Source organism: Aquarana catesbeiana, linkage group LG12, assembly GCF_042186555.1.
Source record: "Aquarana catesbeiana isolate 2022-GZ linkage group LG12, ASM4218655v1, whole genome shotgun sequence".
Lineage (NCBI taxonomy): Eukaryota > Metazoa > Chordata > Amphibia > Anura > Ranidae > Aquarana > Aquarana catesbeiana.
Window position 1 is genome coordinate 4796868 of NC_133335.1, and position 23065 is coordinate 4819932.

General features: G+C 46.2%; 1 protein-coding gene across 1 annotated transcript in view; it reads left to right on the forward strand.

Moving 5' to 3' along the window:
• Positions 1 to 22475, forward strand: part of SMURF2 (SMAD specific E3 ubiquitin protein ligase 2) — a gene marked incomplete in the record, with an annotated part of 59243 nt that extends 36768 nt beyond the window's left edge. The window contains 11 exon segments of the mRNA XM_073607151.1: positions 2679 to 2763; positions 5480 to 5638; positions 8851 to 9079; positions 9863 to 9966; positions 11008 to 11122; positions 12961 to 13139; positions 13223 to 13360; positions 14332 to 14452; positions 16374 to 16575; positions 16930 to 17005; positions 18826 to 22475. Coding sequence (XP_073463252.1) covers positions 2679 to 2763; positions 5480 to 5638; positions 8851 to 9079; positions 9863 to 9966; positions 11008 to 11122; positions 12961 to 13139; positions 13223 to 13360; positions 14332 to 14452; positions 16374 to 16575; positions 16930 to 17005; positions 18826 to 18925 — 1508 coding nt within the window.
• Positions 22476 to 23065: the final 590 nt, after the last annotated feature.

A 23065-nucleotide genomic window follows, 5' to 3' on the forward strand; every position in this document is an offset into this window, starting at 1 on the left:
GAGGGGGGGGGGGGGGGGCGTCGCTTCTAATTTTGACTGTCCTATCATCCTGGACCACAAACCTTCCTCGCTGTGCTATGTTATATCTTCTTAGTCCTCTCCATAAAATGATCAGAAATTTAAATTTAAAGTAGAACTATAGGCAACACATTTTTTTTTTTTTTGGATAGAGTAAGGGAGGGTTATAACCCCTGTCAATTTATTTTTTACCATGCTTGTCCCATTGCAGAGATTTCCCTTCACTTCCTGCCCCATAGCCAAACAGGAAGTGAGAGGAAATCTATGCAAATTAAGGAAATCGTGAGAGAGAGAGCTGTGCATGATGTCATAAGTCTAGACTAATGACCAGACAAGAAACAGGAAGTATAAGGGATTCACTGGCAGAAAAAAAAATGTTTTACTATCCAAAGTTAAAACAACAATAAGAGCAGAAGATTTAATAGATGGAAAGATGAAAAAAATGACTGAACGTCTGCTTTAAATTGGAACTATAAGCAAAACATTTTTTTTTCATTTTGGATAGAGTAAGGAAGTATTAAAACCCCTTTGATATATATCTATGTATATATGGATATATAGAATTTTTTTTATTGCCATATTTGTCCCATTGGGGAGATTTCCCCTCACTTCCTGTACCATAGCCAAAATAGGAAGTGAGGCAATCCCTGCAAATTAAGGTAATACCTTGGGGAACTAGTGTCCCCATTGGAAGATCTTTTTTCTCCGTTACGTTTCTGGGGACAACCCAAAATTTGGAATTCTCTTTTATGAAAAGAAAATATTAATCATAATAAAGAGGGGGAATCTCCCTGACGGGGGCACATACAGCAAAAAAAACCTGACGGGTTCTAATCCCTCTCTATCCAAAAATAAAAAATACATTTTGCCTTTAGTTATCCTTTTAAGAACAAGACCTTCCTCAAGCAGGCCCACAGCGGTTCTGTACTGCAGGTCATCCTGAGGCCCAGTTCATCTCTCTGCTTCCTGTTGATTCAAGAGATGGTTAGAGGCTACAATCAAGCAACACAAGACCGTCAAAGACGACCAACACGTAACGGGAGATGTTTAGAGACTAGGGGCAAGCAACAAGAGGTGGTCGAAGATTGCAGTGTAGATATGCTGCAGTAGATGATCAGAGATGGCAAACATGCTATTGAAATTGTTGGAGACTTGGGAATTGCCTCAAGAAACATAAACCAGCCACTCTCAACTAGGGCTCCATAAAACTTTAAGGTTCCTCCAGAGGTTGCCAGGGGTTGTTTGAGCTGTGGCTAAGTGACCTTCCAACCAGGATCAGTTTATTTGTGGTCATTAAACTTGACCATTCTTAACCAAGGTTCCGTGGAACCATAGGATTCCTCCAGAGGTTACTAGGGGTACTTCAAGCTATCGCTAGGTGACCTTGCAACCAGGATCAATGGTCAATGAACTTCATTATTCTCCACCAGGGTTCTCTGGAACCATAAGGTTCATTCAGAGGTTGCCAGGGATTCCTTGACCTGTGGCTAGTGGACCTTCCAACCAGGGTTAATGGATCAGTGGTCTATGAACTTTAACATTCTCCACCAGGGTTTGTAAAACCAAAGGGTTTCTCCATAGGTTACTAGGGGTTCTTTAAGCTGTTACTAGGTGACCTTCCAACCAGATTCAGTGGTCACTGAACTTGACCGTTTTCAACCAGGGTTCCCATAAAGAAAAGCATAGGGTTCCTCCAGGGGTTCCTTGACCTGTGGCTAGCAGACCTTTCAACCAGGGTCAATGGTCAATTAACTTGACCATTCTCCACCAGGGTTTTGTGAAACCATAGGGTTCCTCGAAAGTTTGCTAGGGGTTCTTTAAGCTGTCGCTATTTGAGCTTCATGCTCAATCAATGGCCATTGAACTTGACTGTTCCCCACCAGGGTTCCTCCTGAGAATGTTAAGGGTTCTTTAGGCTGTCACTAGGTGACATTACAACCAGGATCAATAGTCAATGAACTTGACCACTCTCAACCAGAATTCTTCTAGAGGTTGCTAGAAAATTTTAAGCTGTTAGGTGACCTTCCAACCATGATCAATTAATCAATGGTCAACGAACTTGACTGTTTTCCACCAGGGTTCCATGGAACCATAGGGTTCTTCCATAGGTTGCCAGGGTTTTGTTGAGCTGTGGCTAATTGAGCTGTGGCATGACGTAATATTTTTTTTTTGAGCTAATAGTGACATTCTGACCAATGTAGGATGTAGGGGACATTTTTGTAATTGACCCTGACAAATTGCTATTATAAGAGTTCCTCAAGGTGTGAAAATTATTTTCGTGGTTCTTCTGGGGCAAAAAGGTTGAGAGTGGCTGACATAGACTGCTAGAACTCACTGAATTATAGAGCAACAGGGAAACAAATTGCTATCTGCAGGGGCTTTGAGGGCCACAAACAGTGCCAGATAACTGTATTCAGTCCTTGAGGGCCCTAGTTGGGGCACCAGTATTTTGAACTCTTATTTGAGGAACCCCCATTTACATCTTCGAGTGTAGACTGCAGACGCTGACCTGTAAATTTCACTCCACAGACCAGCAGTTAAAAAAACTGAACCCTAAGAGAACCTGTCATGATTGTGTTTTAGCAGGAATGTGTACGAGCTCTGTTCTTTGATGATATGTGGCTTTCAGACGTTAATGTTTCCCATTCCTCCTTTTACAGAACAGAGGACTACACAGCAGGGCCAGGTGTACTTCCTACACACACAGACTGGTGTCAGCACGTGGCATGACCCCCGGGTGCCTAGGTAAGGTCACTGTCCAGCCAATCCTTCCTTAAATTGGGATCAGTTGGTGGCTGTTGGCATTTGTTTTCTTGTGTTTAGCATGGTTTGTGTTTTCCTTTAACCCTTTCGCTGCCAGGTGCATACGTCGTACGGACCTGACAATGGGGGGGGGGGGTTTGCACACATTCCCGGTGTCTGTGTGTAAATGTGACAAGCAGACCTCTTGCCTGTTGGGTGGAGGCATTTTTTTTTTTTTTTTACCTATGACAAAGCTTACCTGTGGGTAAAATGAATACCCCTAAAAGTGCACCGTATTCTAGCCTGCAGTAGCCGGTGACGTCACTGGTGCATGCGCTCTGTGCCGCAGCAGAGACATCATCCCCGCTCTGCCAATCAGATGGCTGGAGTCCCCGAATCTAGAAGGAAGATGGGGTGAAGAGGGAAACCTCTGCAGTGGTGACAGTGCGCTGCTGGTGGGCTTTGTTTTAAGGTATTTCATAATGCGCTAGTATGCGGTGCATACTTCATACTAGCGCATTGTGATATTGCCTTGCGGGCGGAAAAATTTTTTATTTTATTTCTTAGTTTACTACCGCTTTGAGTAAAAAAAAAAATATTAATTAAAAAAATAAGTTGCACATAAAATAACCCCCCAAGAATTTTGGAGGCACCCACCCCCACATATACCCACGTAAAAGCATCGTCTATGGAAAATATAGGGTACTGACTTTTGCCGCCTTGTCGCAAGTGCACGCAAATTTAATGTTTGACATGTTGGGTATCTATTTACTTGGTGCAACCTCATCTTTTATATTTGACCAGAAAATTGGCTACCGTATTTATCGGCGTATAACACGCACCGGCGTATAACACGCACCGGCGTATAACACGCACCCCAAGTTTAGGAGGGAATTTTAAGGAAAAAAAAAACTTACATTTAAATGCCCATCATTGCAGCCTTCTCAGTGCAGCCTTGCCCCAGTGCAGCCTTGCCCCAGTGCAGCCTTGCCCCAGTGCAGCCTTGCACCCAGTGCAGCCTTGCACCCAGTGCAGCCTTGCACCCAGTGCAGCCTTGCACCCAGTGCAGCCTTGCCCCAGTGCAGCCTTGCCCCAGTGCAGCCTTGCCCCAGTGCAGCCTTGCCCCAGTGCAGCCTTGCCCCAGTGCAGCCTTGAAACTCGCAGTTTGAAAATCCTGTGATCCCCTGCGATCCTGAGCTTCAAAATCGCTGACCGCGATTTGAAAATGGCGCCACCGGCGCCAAAATACACAGAGCCGGTTCTCGGCGGCTCTCGTTCACTTTCGGCTCCACTCGTAGTCCCGCCCGGGATGGGCATGACTCTGAGCGGAGCTATCCGAACCTAGCCGAGTAAACGGCTAGGTTCGGGCGGCTCTCGAGTGAAGCCGAAAGTGGCCGAGAAGAGCCGAGGACCGGCACTGTATTTCGGCGCCGGCGGCGCCATTTTCAAATCGCGGTCTGTGATTTTGAAGCTCGGGATCGCAGGGGATCGGCGTATAACACGCACCCGCGATTTTCCCCTGATTTTAAGGGGGAAAAAGTGCGTGTTATACGCCGATAAATACGGTAATTTATTGCATTTGTGTGCCATGAAATTAACCTTGATGTATTTGTTACTGAAATTTTGCATTTCCTAGACCTTTGCGGTAATGTCTTGTGACATAAAAACTTGGAACTGCCACTATTTTATTCTCCTTTATTTGTCCCTTGGGGGTACTATTCCCTCCACTAATACGAGAAATTATTCTGTCAACGGATAGCGACGATCTGGCACCATTTCTCTCACTAACGCCAACAATGGGGCACTATTCCGCCCAATGATACCAACGATGGGGCACTGTTCCTCCCAATGATACCAACGATGGGGCACTGTTCCTCCCAATGATACCAACGATGGGGCACTGTTCCTCCCAATGATACCAACGATGGGGCACTATTCCTCCCAATGATACCAACGATGGGGCACTATTCCTCCCCTAATACCAAATGTGGTGATGTTTACTCTTACCGATGGCGGAAAATTTTCCACTCCTGGCCACAGTCTGGTCCCCCTAAAGTCTGAAGGGCAATAAACTGGCCCTTTGTTTAGGACGTTTGGAGACCCCTGCTCTAGGGTGTCTGCTTTCAGAAAATATATAATGTTTTGCGGGGTTTGTGTAATCTTTAGGCCTAAAATAATTTAAGCGTGTGTGCAAAAAAATGCAAAAATGGCTCTGGCAGCGATTCGTTTAAGGCTGGGTTCACACATATGCAGATTGGATGAGGGTTTTCCTGCATCCAATTTGCATGACAGGAGACTGTGACCCGCTCTCAGTGGAGCCGGTTCACACAGCTCCGGGGCTGCCGCGGAGCGCACTGAAAAAAAGAGTCCCATGCGTCTTTGGCTCCGTTTCAGGTGCAAATTCAGCCAAAAAATATAGTCCTCATTCGCACCTGAAATGGTGTACAGGGACGCACCGGACCCCTGCTGGGAGCCGCGGCCGCATCTACTGTGAACCCGGCCTAAATGATACTGCCGCCCAGTTATAGGTGCGGTTAGAGCCAGTCTTCTGGGGCGATTGTTGAGCACATTTGGTGTCGATGGTTTTCTCAGAGCGATTAGGTGTCCGGGACAGTGGGAGATTCCTGACGAGTGTCTAGGGTTCCTGTGCGGTGTGATGAGGAGGTGGTGTGTTCTCTCTCTCTCTCATATTCTATCTGACCTCTGTTTGTTGTTTCAGGGATCTTAGCAACGTCAACTGCGAGGAGCTGGGCCCCCTCCCGCCAGGCTGGGAGATCCGGAACACAGCCACAGGCCGAGTCTACTTTGTAGATCACAACAACCGCACCACACAGTTCACAGACCCCAGGCTGTCTGCCAACCTACACATCGTTTTAAAGTGAGTGCCAATGTTATCACCCCCCCACACACACACCCCCTGAGCGCCTTGTGTCACCTCTTATGGTCACTGTACAGAGGAATTCTGCTGTCTAGGTGGACATCTGCCATCTACAATGCCAACCTCATTGGTCAGTTCTGTATAGTACCAGAATAAAATGAACCTGTTCTGAGACAAACCCTGCCTAGATAACTGCAGGCACCATAGCTCTGCCGAGTCTTTCCCCAGAGACCAAACTTTGTGACCATTACAGCACCTAACTGGAGCTTAGATACTTCCCCTTTAAATCCTCCAATGCCCTGCACCATCATAGTGACCTACTGAGAGGTATCTGAATTGCATTGTGGGTATTAATGGTCTAGACCAGCCTTTCTCAAAATGTTTAATCTGGAGGAACCCTTGAAATAACAAATTAGCAGGGGTTCCCCAAAGCCAAAAAAGTTATCTGAGAGGCAGAAATTGCTTATTGTTTAAGGAACCCCTAGCAACTTCTGGAGAAACCTTGGTCTAGGTCAGTGATGGCGAACTTTGGCACCCCAGATGTTTTGGAACTACATCTCCCATGATGCTTAACTACACTGCAGAGTGCATGAGCACCATGGGAAATGTAGTTCCAAAACATCTGGGGTGCCAAGATTCGCCATTACTTTTGTGCTCCCTGGGTTTTGTAGTATTGACTACCTCCACCTTATGGTCAGGCTGACTCGGTAACTGGTTACCTCTGTCTCTGAGTTGTAGTTGGCTCCATTGTCCTCCTAGGTCTCTGTCCTTGTTTTCAGTGCAGTAGGATAGTGGAGCATAGCCAGAGGCACTAGGCGACATTCAGCAGTATTTACCCATCAATGAAATAATTTGTGAGGATTTAACCTGTAAACATAATGCATCGTACTCGGCTCCTTCTAATCGATCAGTCATTATATTGGCTGGAATAGACCATCATTCCAGCCCAACTTTGGCAGGGGGGGGACTACCTTTTACTTTTCTTTGGTTGGAATTACAGGAGACTTCCATTTCTCTGGTCTGATTGTGCGTGGAGATTCTTGACACATCCAGCGTCCGTCTGTGTCACCGAGATTGTTCCCCCAGGATGCACCTCTTCTCCGTAAGGGGACAGAATTGCGCCATTTTCAAAGCGGCTCTAATTTGCAATTTTACATCTTTCCGTGTTTTTTTTATTTTTTTAATTTCCATCATTTTCATTAGCAGAGATGATAAATGAGGAAATGTTTTCAGTGCACTCTTTCTGTTACCCATCCATCTCCACATTCTCCATTGTACATTGGGTGACAGAGTGGCGTAGTCGGTGGATTTCTTTATGTGTTTATTAAAGTTGTTGATCTTTATGGAGGGAGATTGGTGCAATCACAGAAGACCCCCCCCCTCCCCCATTTCTTTCCCCATCCCCTTTGTAAACACAGCCTGTATGGCAGTTGGCTAACCGCTTGCCACCCATAGTACATTTACTGCAGGGGCCAGCTAGAAGCACCACAATGTTACAGTACAGCGAGACCTCTTTCCGGGTGCCCATGCACGCTTCCCCTGCTAACCTGTGCTGTGATAGCACAAGTTTTTCAGCAGGTTTCAGCCAATGATTTTGGCTCTGTACCTGCTGATCAGCTGTGGCCAATAACAGCACAGAGTTCTGTGTTTACCAACAAACAGAATTCTGCAAAGACTGAGATCTGGCTGTTTCTTCTTCCTGAAACCTACTCTTGAGTTCAGAGAGAAGCAGCAGCCAGATCTGTAAGTAAAAGCAACACACATTAACCCGTTGGCGCCGGCTGCACGCAAATATGTGGCTCTTCTGCGGGTACGCCTTGTTGCCCAAGCGCCCGCATATTTGCATTGAGTGTGAATACAGCTGTGCCAGGAGCTCACGTCCTGCGCGCTACCGGTACAGTTACCGACGGCTAGAGAAAAGCTCCCAATCATTACTTGGGAATGGGACCTTTCCAATCATGTGACTGCCGTGACAGCCAATTGCGACAGTCACATGATCATAAACCCTGACCCACCTCCCGGCATCTTAAACCCCTTAAAGTGACACTAAAGGTAATTTTTTTTTTTTTTAAATAACAAACATGTACCTCCACTGTGCAGCTCGTTTTGCACAGAGTGGTCCCGATCCTGGTCATCTGGGGTCCCTCGGCGGCTGTCTCGGCTCTTCCCCGCATCAGATAATACCCTGGGAGAACCGCCCTCCCGGGGGGTTACCTTGCGGGCGCGCTCCCAAGTCCAACATTTGGTGTCCATAGACGCCGAATTCAGGACTCGGCCCCGCCCCCCGGCGGCTGCGTCATTGGATTTGATTGACAGCAGCAGGAGCCAATGGCTGCGCTGCTATCAATCCAATCAACAGCTGAGAGAAGGCGCTTCCCCGTGGGACAAGTTTGAGGGTTCAGGTAAGTAAAATGGGGGGGGGTTGGGGGGCCGGTCACTGATAGGTGTTTTTTTCACCTTAATGCATAGGATGCATTAAGGTGAAAAAACACGAACCTTTACAACACCTTTAAAGGGTCGGGAGGCGACGGATCCAAGAGGTTAAACCAGGGATCCTCAAACTACGGCCCTCCAGCTGTTGCAGAACTACACGTCCCATGAGGCATTGTAAAGCTCTGACATTCACAGACATGACTAGACATGATGGGAATTGTAGTTCCTGAACAACTGGAGGGCCGTAGTTTGAAGACCCCTGGGTTAAACATTTAATCTCTTGATTGCCCCTAAATGTTAACCCCTTCCCAGCCAGTGTCATTAGTGCAGTGACAGTGTATAGTATTGTCACTGTATTAGACCTGATTCAAACAGGGGCGACTTGTCTGGCAACTTAACCGCCTGACAAGTCACACTCCATTCTGTACAAAGGAACCCCCCAAAAAAGGTTGCTGTACTACTTTGGGGCGACTTCAGAGCAGCTTGCATTAACTTCTGTACATAAGCCATTTTGCAAGCTGCGCTGAAGTCGCGCTTTACGGGGCGGCTTCAGAGTCAGGCGACTTTGAAGCCGCCCCTGTGTGAACCGGCTCCCAATGTCACTGGTGATCTCAGCCAGTTAAGTGTCCCTCCCAGCCATTATCTGTTAGCGACAGATTGCCAGCCACCCTTATCACAGTCACACTATAAGTTGCTGAATGGCAAAATAATGGCTTGGTCATGAAGGGGGTGAAACCTTCCGGAGGTCTATCGGTTAATGAATGCTTTTCTCTTCACAGCCGCCAGAACCAGCTAAAAGACCAACAACAGCAGCAGCAGCAGCAACCGCCGCCACCACCTCCGGTGGTATCCTTATGTCAGCTCCCCGATGACGTGGACTGTCTGACTGTCCCACGTTATAAGAGAGACCTGGTGCAGAAACTGAAGATCCTGAGACAGGAGCTGTCCCAGCAGCAGCCTCAAGCTGGACATTGCCGCATTGAGGTGTCCCGGGAGGAGATCTTCGAGGTACGTGTTTCTCTCTCTATTCATGGATATAAAGATTAGACGCAGGGCGTGACAGGTGACATGCATTTTGCCCCTACTTTGGCCAGATGCAGTCATTAATTGAAGAACTTGGGTCACATGGTTATGGTTAATTGGGGGGGGGGGGTCCCTCCTTTAGCATATTGGGCTCCATTCACAGAGCAGTATCTACTGCTCAGCATTTTTGCTTAATTTTTTGGGCATTCACAAAAAAAGCGACTAAAATACTGCATGCGGTATTTTAGTAGAGAAAGCTTGCAGTAATTTAACGCTGGCAGTGACTGGCAACTTAACTACCATTTGTAAATAGCTGGTTGTTAGGGAGTGGGCTTCCGATGCGTCCTTAATAACCGATGTGTCATCAGCGGGCTTCTCCGCTGAATGTAAATAAGATTTGCCAGCAATGAAAAATTGTGGGGAAAAAACAGCGGTATTGATTACGCTGTCTCGACCCTTAGGTCAGGACATCATGTGAATGAGTAGGGGTACATAGTACCCTTATTCACCAAAAAAGTGCTCAAAAAGGTAAATAAAGGCAGTTTTTGACAAGTTCTTAAACTAAACAAAAAAAATGCCCCCCGGTGTAGATCCATGATCAATCACAATGACTGCCACCATTGCTCAATAAACGAAGGGGCCCAGCCCCCTTGTGACATCACTGACCCAGCATGCCCTCGGTCGGTGACATCATAAGAGGGCGGAGAATACAAATCTGACAGGATGTTTTCGCCTCTGCTTACTGAATGGTTGTTTCACGTCTTGCAGGAGTCCTACAGGCAGGTGATGAAGATGAGGCCGAAGGACCTGTGGAAGAGACTTATGATCAAATTCCGTGGGGAGGAGGGCTTAGACTATGGTGGCGTGGCCAGGTGCGTAAAGATGGCAATGTATTAGTGTGCTTTGTATCCCTGATTTGTCCTGCAGTGGGGAGCCCCAGAATGTCTGGAGGAAGTGTCCTTAAAGGAGTTGTAAACCCTCACGGTTTGCATCCTATGCATTAAGTTGAAAAACCTTCTGTGCTGAGCTCCCCTTTTTCTTACCCGAGCCCAACCGTTTCAGCGACGGGGTTGAGCACAGCAGCTCCAGCCGCTGTCTGGTGTCCTCATTGGATAGATTGATAGCAGCAGGAGCCATTAGTGACACTAGTATAGTGATCAGTGCTAATAATTTGAACTGTCACTGTACTAATGACACTGGCTGGGAAGGGGTTAACAACAGGGGCGATCAGAGGGTTAACTCTGTGCCTAGCCAGTGTTTTTGCACAGTGGGAGGTGCAAGGGATGGATTATTGTCCCTGCTTTGCAGAGACACAGTATCCATGCCTTCCCTCCTGTCAGAACGGTGATCTGCCTTGTTTACATTTGCAGACCACTGTTCTACCTCTGTGCAGAATGATCGGTGGGTCCAGGCAGACATTGAGTCTGCTCCCACTGTGTGTAATCACAGCGGGAGCAAGCCTGCGGCGGCACACATGTGCGCCCCCCTACCTGGAAATGTCGGATCGCATGTGTGTATATACATGATCTGGTGCAGAGGGTGCTGCCCCTGTACCTCCAAAGGGAGTGAACCCCCACCGATCCATGGAAGCACCTAACATCGGCTAGGAATAACTTAAATTCTCACACTTTACCTTAGGAGAAGCTAAAGCAAGGAAATGGTCCCTGGTTTCCTTCTAGGTGTCTCGGCTCTCCAACCCCATTACACTGCTGTGCTCAGCATGGAGCAAGTACATCAAGGAGGACGCGGGGGGGGGGGGGGGGGTTGGGCTCTTCACACTATAGGAAATGGCAAACATCCTATCACTGCAGACAAGTTTTTTCCTGAACTCTGTGTGCTGCTCGATGACTATTGTGATTTAATTATTGTACAGATTTGGTTTTCTTCAGTTTCGGGTATTTGTTGTTTTGCAGAGAGTGGCTTTACCTGTTGTCTCACGAGATGTTGAACCCGTACTACGGCCTCTTCCAGTATTCCCGCGACGACATCTACACACTACAGATCAACCCAGATTCTGCGGTCAACCCGGTACGTGGCTCCACTCCTCCTCCTTCTTGTGTCTTCTGCTTGCACTGCCCTTCTCACACATGAAGTGAAGATTCCTCTCTGCCAATCCAATTCCTCCATTGCCTGCCACTCAACCAACAAATTCAAGATACTAACAACAACTTACAAAGCCACCCACAACTCCGCCCCCAGCTACATGACTAACCTGGTCTCAAAATACCAACCAGATCAGTCTCTTCATTCCTCCCAAGATCTCCTGCTTTCTAGCTCCCTTGTCACCCATCCCATACCTAGAACTTCTCCCGAGCCGCTCCCAACCCCTGGAATGCTCTACCCCAATTTGTCCGATTATCTCCAACTTTGTTAACTCTCAGACCAGTGGCGGCCCGTCCAATTAGGGGCGCCTGGGCACCGTCCCCTCTATCCACGGCACCCCCTATATGAATGATGAATAGATTCATGCATAGTATGGATCTTTCCACTCCCGCTGCGACCACCCCCTATTCATGCGTCCGGCCCGTTTCAGGACACCAGGCGTCTGAATTACAGCGCCGGGTTTTTTTTAAAACCACCTGATTAGAGCCATAGGCTTTGAAATAGGGTGGGCTCGGAGCGCATAGCATTGCGCCATGAGCACACCCAGGTGTTATAACACCACTGTTGCTGTTATAACACTGAACCTCAATGCGGCCATTCAGAAGCAGGTCTGAGACCCGTTTTCCGATTGTCTGTATCAGCACATCCCCCACAGTTATTACCTTTTTGTATCTCTTCAACCTCTCTCTTAGACTGTAAGCTCTAAGGAGCAGGACCCTCTGATTCCTCCTGTAGTAAAGTGTATTGTATTTGTAGTGTCTACCCTCAAGTTGTGAAGCGCTGCGTAAACTGTGACGCTATATAAATCCTGTATAATAATAATTTGTCACCTGTACTCAAGCCATGACCTATGACCACGCTATAGACGAATGGTGGCTACAGCGTGGTCGCCATTTCTGGGACGATGTCTATTGACATCCTCTCATGATCGCACTTCCCCCCACGCCCCCCTGTGGCGCACATTGGCAGTGATTGCTGCAGTGATCACCTTTTGTGGTGCGTATTGGCAGTGATATTGCGCAATCTCTTCATGACCGCGTTAATGCCGAATGACGGCTACAGCACTGTCTCACATTGCCAGGAGGGCGTCATATGGCTTCCCCCCGTGATTCTTGCGTGCCCCCTGCGACACGCATCGGTAGTGATCTGTGATTTCTGTGTTTTCTGGACACAGCTGATCACAGATCGGGGTAAAGAGCCAAACACTGTGGCACTTTACCATGTGACCAGCTGTGTTAAATTACAACTGATCAAAGTGTAAACAGGATTTGCCGGTTATCGGCAATCCTTTTCTCGCGCTGACAGTGCGGGAGGAGAGAAGAGCCGGTAAGCGGTAAACCACACAGGGAACAGCTACACTGTTAATCAGGGCACTGATCATGAGTATCCTCATGATCAGTGCAGCCTCATCGGTGCCGCCTCGTCGGGTCACATGGGTGCCGCCTCATCAGTGCAGGAGATAGATTACTTATTTACAAGATTTTATAATGGAAACGTAGAAACTTTATTTTTTCCAAATTTTCTGGTTTTTCCATTTATATAGCAAAAAAAATAAAAAAACTGTGGTGATTACATACCACCAAAAGAAAGCTCTATCTGTCTCAAAAAATGATAAAAAATTTTCTTTGGGGTCCAGCGTTACATGATCGCACAATTGTCATTCAAAGTGCAACAGCGCTGAAAATTGGCCTGGACAGGAAGGGGGTGAACGTGCCGGTCCGATTTATAGTCTTACTCTGACAGATGTCTCTCTCCATCTCCAGGAACATCTCTCCTATTTCCATTTTGTGGGGAGGATTATGGGCATGGCGGTATTTCACGGGCACTACATTGACGGAGGCTTCACGCTACCCTTTTATAAGCAGCTGCTTGGGAAATCAATCACGTTGGACGACATGGAGTCTGTGGACCCTGACCTGCACAACAGCCTGGTCTGGATTCTGTAAGTTTACCCCGACAGCTGCTTCCTGTGTGCCGATGGCACTCTCTCCGATTTCTGTGACAACGTTTGTCTTCTTTATCCAGAGAGAATGACATCACGGCGGTGTTGGATCACACGTTCTGCGTAGAACACAGCGCGTACGGTGAACTCATCCAACACGAGCTGAAACCAAACGGGAAGAGCATCCCAGTGACGGAAGAAACCAAAAAGGAATACGTCAGGTAGGTGGGACCTCAGCGGTTCCTAGTCATGTGACTTCTGTGTGCCCTATTGACTTCTATTTAGGTAAATTTGGGTTAAACTACCGCCTACAGGAGGTTGGGACACTGGCAAACAGAAAAAGTTGTAGACCAGACCTTCATGCTAATCCCGAGGTGTTAAGCAGTCAGTGCACTGGCTTGTTGTTTCCTCCTAGGACCTAAACAAATATATAGGTTAAAGAAACCCGGCAGATCGACTTCCACAATGAATGTTTATTAATCCATGTGTAGTAAAACAATACTCGGCTTGCGCGTGTATCCTTAAAGGGGTTGTAAACCCTTGTGTTTTTTTTTTTAAATAAATAACATGCTTATACATTCAGCCCCGATCCCCTTCTTTTGGGGCGCCCGCCGGCACTCCAGGCCCCTCTGCAAGCCACTTTCCCTGGGGGGCACCCATCCCTTCCTGTCCCAGAGTCCCGCTGCTGTGTCCATTGACACAGACAGCGGTACTTGGCCCTGTGTCACTGGATTTGATTGACAGTAGTGGGAACCAATGGCTTCTGCTATCATCAATCTGTCCAATGAGGAGAGAGGCAGCGGCTGGAGCTGCTGCGCTCATGCACATTGCTGGATCGGATTGGGCTAAGGTAAGAAAAACGGGGGGTCTGGGGGGAGCTGCAGCACAGAAGGTTTTTCACCTTAATGCATAGAATGCATTAAGGTGAAAAACCTTGAGGCTTTGTAACCACTTTAATCATAGCCATGCGCCGAAACGCGTAAGCCCTCTATTATTTTGTACTACACCTGGATTAATAAAACTCGTTCATTGCGGAAGATCGAGTTGCTGGCTTTCTTTCATCTATATAGAACTGTATAACCCTCTCCTCTACCCAGCATGTTTTTCTGCTAGTGTCCTATTTCTCTCACACACTTGGCACGCACCCCATCTGATTTTTAATCTTCCTAATCCTCTGCTGTTCTGATACTAGATTGTACGTGAACTGGAGGTTTCTGCGGGGGATCGAAGCGCAGTTCCTGGCTCTGCAGAAAGGATTTAATGAAGTTATCCCACAACACCTGCTGAAGTCGTTCGATGAAAAGGAGCTGGAGGTAAGTCCTGCATTGTAGGCTGTCTTTGGGTCACCAGCTAGAGAGAGCTCCACGCCATCACATGAGGTGCTGGGACTTGTAGTTCTACTAAAAACTTGGAAAAGATAGGAATAATCGGACTTGTAAGGGTGCTTAATGCAGACAATGATACTGTATTAAAAGTTCATCATTTATTAATTCATAATGTTAAAAACATTTCATAATAAAATCATACAGAATTTGTACATGGTCTTGTTATTTCCATAGTGGTATTGCAGTATAAACTCCCAACATGTTTCGCCCTTTGGGGCTTCTTCAGGGGACATAACCGCTAATGATCCGAAAGCTATATCAGAAAAACAAAATCTAAATAACGTATTAATGTGACACGTTCTATATTAGTATGTTATTTATATTCTGCTTTTCTGATATGGCTTTCAGATTATTAGTGGTTATCATTTCTCCTGAAGAAGCCCCAAAGGGCGAAAAATGTTGAGAGTTTATACTGCTATACCACTATGGAAATGAGAACAAGAGCCCATGCACAAATTGTGAAATAAGAGCTAATCTGAAAGCTACATCAGAAAAACATGTAAATGTAAATAACATACATATTTATATAACGCGTCTCATATTAACACGTTATTTAATTTGTTTTTTCTAATGTAGCTTTCAGATTATTAGTGGTTATCATTTCTCCTAAAGGGCGAAACATGCTGTGAGTTTATACTGCTATACCACTATGGAAATAAGAACAAGACCATGTGCAAATGTTTTTACCATTGTGAGTTAATAAATGATGAATTTAATAGAGTCTAGCATTGTCTGCATTAACCACTAAGCCACCGCCCACCGTCATATGACGGCTGGACGAGGCTTCTGTTATTCTGGGAGGACGTCATATGACGTCCTCGCCTTCCCGAGCCACTAGGGGGCGCGCGCGCCCGCCGTGTCACTCGGGACCCGGTGCGCGTGCCCGGCGGCCGCGATGTCCGCCGGGCACCCGCGATTGCCGGGTAACACAGCAGGAGCGTGGATCTGTGCATGTAAACACAGATCCACGTCCTGTCAGAGAGGAGAGGAGACCGATGGCGTGTCCCTTGTACATAGGGACAGCGATCGGTCACCTCCCCCAGTCAGTCCCCTCCCCCCACAGTTAGAATCACCTCCTTAGGTAATACATTAACCCCTCGAGCGCCCCCTAGTGTTAACCCCTTCCCTGCCAGTCACATTTACACAGTAATCAATGCAATTTTATAGCATTGATCGCTGTATAAATGTGAATGGTCCCAAAAATGTGTCAAAAGTGTCCGATGTGTCCGCCGCAATATCGCAGTCACAATAAAAATTGCAGATCGCCGCCATTACTAGTAAAAAATAAATAAATAATAAAAATGCTATAAATCTATCCCGTATTTTGTAGACACTATAACTTTTGCGCAAACCAATCAATTTTTTACCAAAAATATGTAGAAGAATACGTATCGGCCTAAACTGAGGAAAAAATTTGTTAAAAAAAAAAAAAAAATTGGATATTTATTATAGCAAAAAGTAAAAAATATTGTGTTTTTTCAAAATTGTCCCTCTTCTTTTGTTTATAGCGCAAGAAATAAAAACCGCAGAGGTGATCAAATACCACCAAAAGAAAGCTCTATTTGTGGGAAAAAAATGATAAAAATTTAATTAAGGTGCAGTGTAACACGACCGCGCAATTGTCATTCAAAGTGCGACAGCGCTGAAAACTGAAAAATGGCTTGGGCAGGAAGGGGGTGTAAGTGCCCTGTATTGAGGTGGTTAAGCACCTTTAAAAGTCCCATTAGTCCCCTCTTTTCCAACTTTTCTGTATGCTGGGATGTAGTGCTGATATCATTCATCTGCATTATAAACCAGCAGTTCTACTGAACCACATGTGGGCTGATGTTCTCCATCTCTTTGTTTTCAGCTAATCATTTGTGGGCTGGGGAAGATCGATGTGAATGATTGGAAAGCTAACACCCGGTTAAAACACTGCACGGCGGAGAGCAACATTGTGAAATGGTTCTGGAAGGCGGTGGAGTCGTTCGATGAGGAGAGGAGAGCGCGGCTACTGCAGTTTGTCACCGGATCGTCTCGAGTTCCTCTGCAAGGCTTTAAAGCATTACAAGGTAAGCGCTCACCTGCCTGGAAGGTCGGGGAGATATCAGACTGTTTTTCCAGACGAAGTCGCCGAACAGACGTGTGAAGCGAGGACTGTTCCTCTCACCCATTGCGGCCATTGTTCAGAAATGTTTTGAGATTTGTGGGCCTTTTCCGGGGCCCCTAACAGGACACAGGTTGGCGCAGACTGCCCCATAGTCCTGCTGTTTCATACTGGATTCTACTGTTCCTTGGGTGACGGGAAGGCACATGGCGGAGGAGACCCCGGGGCCGGGGATGTTTGGATATGATTAAAGTGCGACAAGGTTTTGTTAGGTTCCCCCCTCTGCCCTCTTTTGTAACATTTGTTTTCCCAATTCCAGGTGCAGCTGGCCCACGGCTCTTCACCATCCATCAGATTGATGCAAACACCAACAACCTGCCCAAGGCACATACATGGTGAGTGTCCTACACCAGTCGGGGGGCTCTGCTGGCTGGGACACTTCAGTTGGGTTGATAGCTCCATCCACTGGTGAAGCTTAGGGATGGATTAGACTTGAATAATATTGGGGGGGGGGGGGGGGGGTAGCAGAGAGTTGCACATACACAAGCTTGCACCACTCTTCTGAACATAAAAATGGAGCAGATGTTGCTCTTAATTAACCTCTTCATGACCTCGCTGTAGCCAAATGACGGCTACTGCGCTGCCTCACATTGCCAGGAGGGCGACATATGGCATCCTCCCGTGATTGTGATTCTGGCGTGCTCCCTGCGACACGCATCGGTGGTGATCTGTAATCGCTGTGTCCTCTGGACTCAGCTGATCACAGATCGGGGTAAAGAGACAATCACAGCGGCTCTTTACCATGTGACCAGCTGTGTCCAATCACAGCTGATCACCGTGTAAACAGGATTTGTCGGAGAGGAGAACCGTTAAGCGGAAATCCACACAGGGGACATCTACACCGATGATCAGTGAAACCCCAACAGTGCCACCTATCAGTGCCTCCTCAACAGTGCAGCCTCATCAGCGCCCATCAGGGCAGGAGAAATGTACTTATGTACAAAATTTGGAGATTAGGGGTGTACTGACTTTTGTTGCCAGCGGTTTAGTCATTAATGGCTGTGTGTTGAGTTATTTTGAGGGGACAGCAAATTTACACTGTTATACAAGCTGTACACTCACTACTTTACATTGTAGACAAGTGTCATTTCTTCAGTGTTGTCACATGAAAAGAGAGAAGAGAAGATTTTCAAAAATATGAGTGATGGGGGTGTACTTACTTTTGCAAGATACTCTATATCACAAAGTTTGGACTCTAACTTTCCTACAGACTAATATACACTGATTTGGATTATTTTCACCAAAGAATGGAGCAGAATACATTTGTGAAGAAAGTTAATTTATTTGCAAAATTTTATGACAGAAACTAAGATAAAAATGCATTTTGTTAAAAAAAAGTTTTGGTGTTTTTTTTGTTTATATAGCAAAAAACAAAAAAAAAATCCCCGTGGTAATTAAATACAACAAAAAGAAAGCTCTATTTGTGTTAAAAATGTTTATGCATTTTTATATTCCAAAGTGTGTGGACTCCTACAAATTAAATAATATACACTGATTTGAGTTATTTTCACCAAAGAAATGTAGCAGAATACATTTACAATTTATGAAAAAAGATGATTTGCTAAATTTTATAACAAACAAAGAAAACGTGTTTTTTTTTTTTTTTTTTTTTAAATTTCGGTCTTTTTTAATTTATTTTGTAAAAAAATAAAAACCACAGTGGTGATTAAATACCACCGAAAGAAGCTCTGTGTGAAAAAAAAAATAATAAAAATGTCATATTTGTAGCATGGCCGCGCAATCGTCATTCAAACTGTAAGAGCGCTGAAAATTGGCCTGGGCAGGAAGTGGGTGAGAGTGCCCGGTATTGAAGGGGTTTATGTTTGCTTTTTTTTTTTTTTTTTGTTTATATAAAATAAAACAAAAACTTTGCATATCTTTTATAACAAAAAATTTCTAAATTTGCGGTCTTTTTTTGTTTATATTACAAAAGATAAAATACCACAAAAAAGAAAGCCCTATTTGTAGGAAAAACAATTCTATACATTTTATTTGTGTACATCATTGCATGACTGTGCAATTTTCAGTTAAAGTAGCGCAGTGCTGAATAGCAAAAAATGGCCTGGTCATGAAATGGGTAAAACCTTCCAGTTAACTTGGAGAAGTTTTGTGGTGGAAACATTGATTAGTAATAATTTTTTTTTTTTTATCGCAGCTTCAACCGCATTGACATCCCGCCCTACGAGAACTACGAAAAGCTCTCCGAGAAGCTCCTCACAGCCATAGAAGAGACGTGCGGCTTCGCCGTGGAATGATTGCGCACCACCTGCGGACATTATTTATGAAGCGCTATCTCCCGGCCCCTCCCTCTGCATCAGAGGTGCTTTCAGAGTGGGGGGAGGGGCTTCCTTCCACGGGGCACTGTGAATGAGGAAAGAAACTGACGGTTTGGGATTATATAAATATATATATTTTTTTTCCATTATGAAAAAGTCGTACCGCGCTCACGACTTAGCTGCTATTTAAAAAAATCAAATATCTTGAACTTTAAAAGGACGCTGACTTTTTACGGGAAGGCAGCGCTCTGCATATAAAGACTACTATTTTTATATGAAAAAAAAAAGAGGGGGGTTATCGATTACATTCCCTCTTCCCGGATCGTGACATCGCGGGTGCCGAAGGGGAGAGAGGCCGAGCCGATCTGTACACAGGCCCGTTCAGGAAAAAAAAAAAAGTGGGGGTCCTCCGTGCCGCCTCATCCAGGATGGTCCCACCAGTCTCCGCCCTCAGGACCGCCGTCTTCTGTGATGTCATACAAGGTGCTGATTTGTGACTCGGAGAAGAGGGGGGGGTGCGTCCTGTGCTTGTCGGAGGACCCCACTACCCATTCCAGTGGATGCAATGATATGATACTGAACTAACATGATACCCTCACGGCCGTCGGTCTGTATCCCAGCTATTCACCACTTATTTTATTAATATAATTCCTAATGGAATAATTTAATACCCACCACTCCTGTATTTTATGTTCCTCCCCCTCCTCCTTGATGTCTTCATGCTTGTTGTGTATAAAGGTTTTTGTGTTTTTATAGTTTAAAGTGCACCTGTCCCTTGGGAGACGCCCTGTCAGCTTCAACCGATATTCCTTGGAGACGTTGACGTCACTGCTGCCATATTGTCTCCTGTTAGATGTATCATTGAGTAGTGGGTGGGCCTTGTGTAGGATAGACCTGGAGAATGTTTGTTAGGTTCTTGTTGCTATGGGCGATGGTTGGTTGTCCCTGTTTAGACCATGGTGCCTGCTGTGTGGCCATTTTGAACGTTCAATGTCACTAATATAGGCAGCCTATCCGAACGTGAAGGTCTAGTGACACCACAAGTCCCTCTGTGAGGTAATGGAAGATGGTACCTTGTAGACCCTGTATGATAGTATGGATGATGCCACCTTGTAGATCCTCTATGATGATATGGATGATGCCACCTTGAAGACCCTCTGATGGATGATGGCCCCTTGTAGATCCTCTATGATGATATGGATGATGCCACCTTGTAGACCCTCTATGATGGATGATGGCCCCTTGTAGAACCTCTATGATGATATGGATGATGGCCCTTTGTAGACCCTCGATGATGTAATGGATGATGGCCCTTTGTAGACCCTCGATGATGTAATGGATGATGGCCCTTTGTAGACCCTCGATGATGTAATGGATGATGGCCCCTTGTAGACCCTCTATGATGTAATGGATGATGGCCCCTTGTAGACCCTCTATGATGTAATGGATGATGGCCCCTTGTAGACCCTCTATGATGTAATGGATGATGGCCCCTTGTAGACCCTCTATGATGTAATGGATAATGGCCCCTTGTAGCCCACCTATGATATAATGGATGATGGCCCCTTGTAGACTGTCTATGATGTAATGGATGATGGCCCCTTGTAGCCCGATTATGACAGTGATGCGAACCTGGGCACCCCAGATGTTTTGGAACTACATTTCCCATGATGCTCAACTACACTGCAGAGTGTATGAGCATCATGGGAAATGTAGCTCCAAAACATCTGGGGTGCCAAGCTATGCCATCGCTGGTCTATGGTATAATGGATGATGCCACCTCGTAGACCCTCTATGATGTAATGGGTGATGGCCCCTCGTATACCCTCTATGATGTAATGAATGATGGCACCTTGTATAGACCATCTATGATGTAATGGATAATGGCACCTTGTAGACCAGGCTACGGTCTGGTCTACAAGGTGCCATCATCCATTACAATCATAGAGGTCTACAAGTTGCCATCATCCATTTTGCATAGAGGGTCTACAAGGGGCCATCATCCATTACATCATAGAGGGACTTGTGACTTTGCTGGATCTTCACGCTCGGAGCAGAAGCAGATGACGTTACTGGTGTAGCTATGGCGGTGTTGTGGAGGGACCCTGGATCATTCCCATGACGTGTTGCATTATTTGTTGAACACCATACATCGCCCCTCATTGACTTTCATGCATTGCACTGAATAGACATTAAAGGAAACCAATCAATATTTCCAAATCCATGTCCCTTGATGCTTAATAGCAGCAGCCATTACACCCATCTGATGTCTGAGGTCATTCAAGGCAGTGACATCACTCTGAACACACATGGAATATTGGTTTTCTGACAGGACGCCCCCCCACCCCACCCCATGACAGGTGCACTTTAGACGCTTTCTTCCTGTCCGTAACAACGCACCCTCATAAGTGTTCAGACATTCTTCGTGGCAATGAGATGTCAAACCACTGATTCCGCTTCTGTTTCTGCATCAGACGCAAGGTTTTGCGAACAGTGCGTTAATCGGGGGGTGTGTTTTATTTTTTAGAGAACGGTGGCGCAGGCGTAGCGCACGCCCGTCCCATCCAGCCACTGACGCATTCCGTCTGAGAGCTTTATCCGGTCCTCCTACCTCTGCTCTGTCTGATCCTGGTCTTCATATGTAAATAGATAGAAAAAAAAAAAGGGAATTTTCTGTGAAAATTCTGCGCTTATTTGTGTAGGCCGGGTCTCATTTCACCTTCCGCCAACCTCTTCGTGTTGCCTGTATATAAGAAACAGAGCATAAACGGCAAATCCGCTCACCCTGGCAGGGGGAGGGGCTCCCGATTCGCTGGCACGTCCGCCGTCACGGCGTGATGTTTTTATTTTTGTCACGTCTGGAGAGTCATTGACTAGTCTGATTTTTGTTTTTTTTACAGCCATTGGCTACTGGGGTTCCCCGTGCCACGGTACAAAATGGCCACCTGTACGTCAATTCATTTTTTTTTTTTGTGTTTCAGGTGTCATTCTTTTATCTTTTCCAGCAGAAAACGGAGCGGCTGCATTGATGTCCGATTAATCATGTGAGCGCGGCACCGGTGCGCCACTTTTTTAATGACCGCTCTGCTGTATAACTGTTACACTGAATCATGGGATAGTTGCTTTATCCCCCCCCCCCCCCTTTATTTTATTTTCCTGAACCCACTTTCTGCCAGAGCGGATTATTAGATTGAGACTCCACAATGAATTAACATTTTATCGTATAAATTAAATAAGCTTCTCCCCCTCCAGTCCATAGTTTGACCTCTGCCGGCGCCGTATGGGTTTCGTAACTTCTAGAGCCTGTATTGGAGGGGGTCACCTCCATCACCCTTGGGAGAGCGATAACTGGGCAGCCGTTACTTGATTTCTGTCCGTCTGCTGCCGAGGTCAGACGTGGAGTTGGCATTAATATCTTTTTTTTATTCACCATTTCTCCTCCACTAACCCGGTGACACCAGCATGATACCGAACATAATGTTAACTTGCTTCAATTTATAGCTGATGAATTAAAATGTATTTTCAAAGACTGGGGGTCTGTTTTCTCTTTATGGTGGAGACTGTCCTGTTTTTCTTCACAGGTTTCAATTTAAACTGATCAATTGTCGCTTTGTAGGTGGTCCTCTTAAAAGTGGAACTAAGCCCTCCTATCTTTTTCAGCCATAGAAGCGGCCATCTTGGCTTCTGTCTGATCTGCAGTGGCCATCTTGGCTTCTGTCTGATCTGCAGCGGCCATCTTGGCTTCTGTCTGATCTGCAGCGGCCATCTTGGCTTCTGTCTGATCTGCAGCGGCCATCTTGGCTTCTGTCTGATCTGCAGCGGCCATCTTGGCTTCTGTCTGATCTGCAGCGGCCATCTTGGCTTCTGTCTGATCTGCAGCGGCCATCTTGGCTTCTGTCTGATCTGCAGCGGCCATCTTGGCTTCTGTCTGATCTGCAGCGGCCATCTTGGCTTCTGTCTGATCTGCAGCGGCCATCTTGGCTTCTGTCTGATCTGCAGCGGCCATCTTGGCTTCTGTCTGATCTGCAGCGGCCATCTTGGCTTCTGTCTGGTCTGCAGCGGCCATCTTGGCTTCTGTCTGGTCTGCAGCGGCCATCTTGGCTTCTGTCTGGTCTGCAG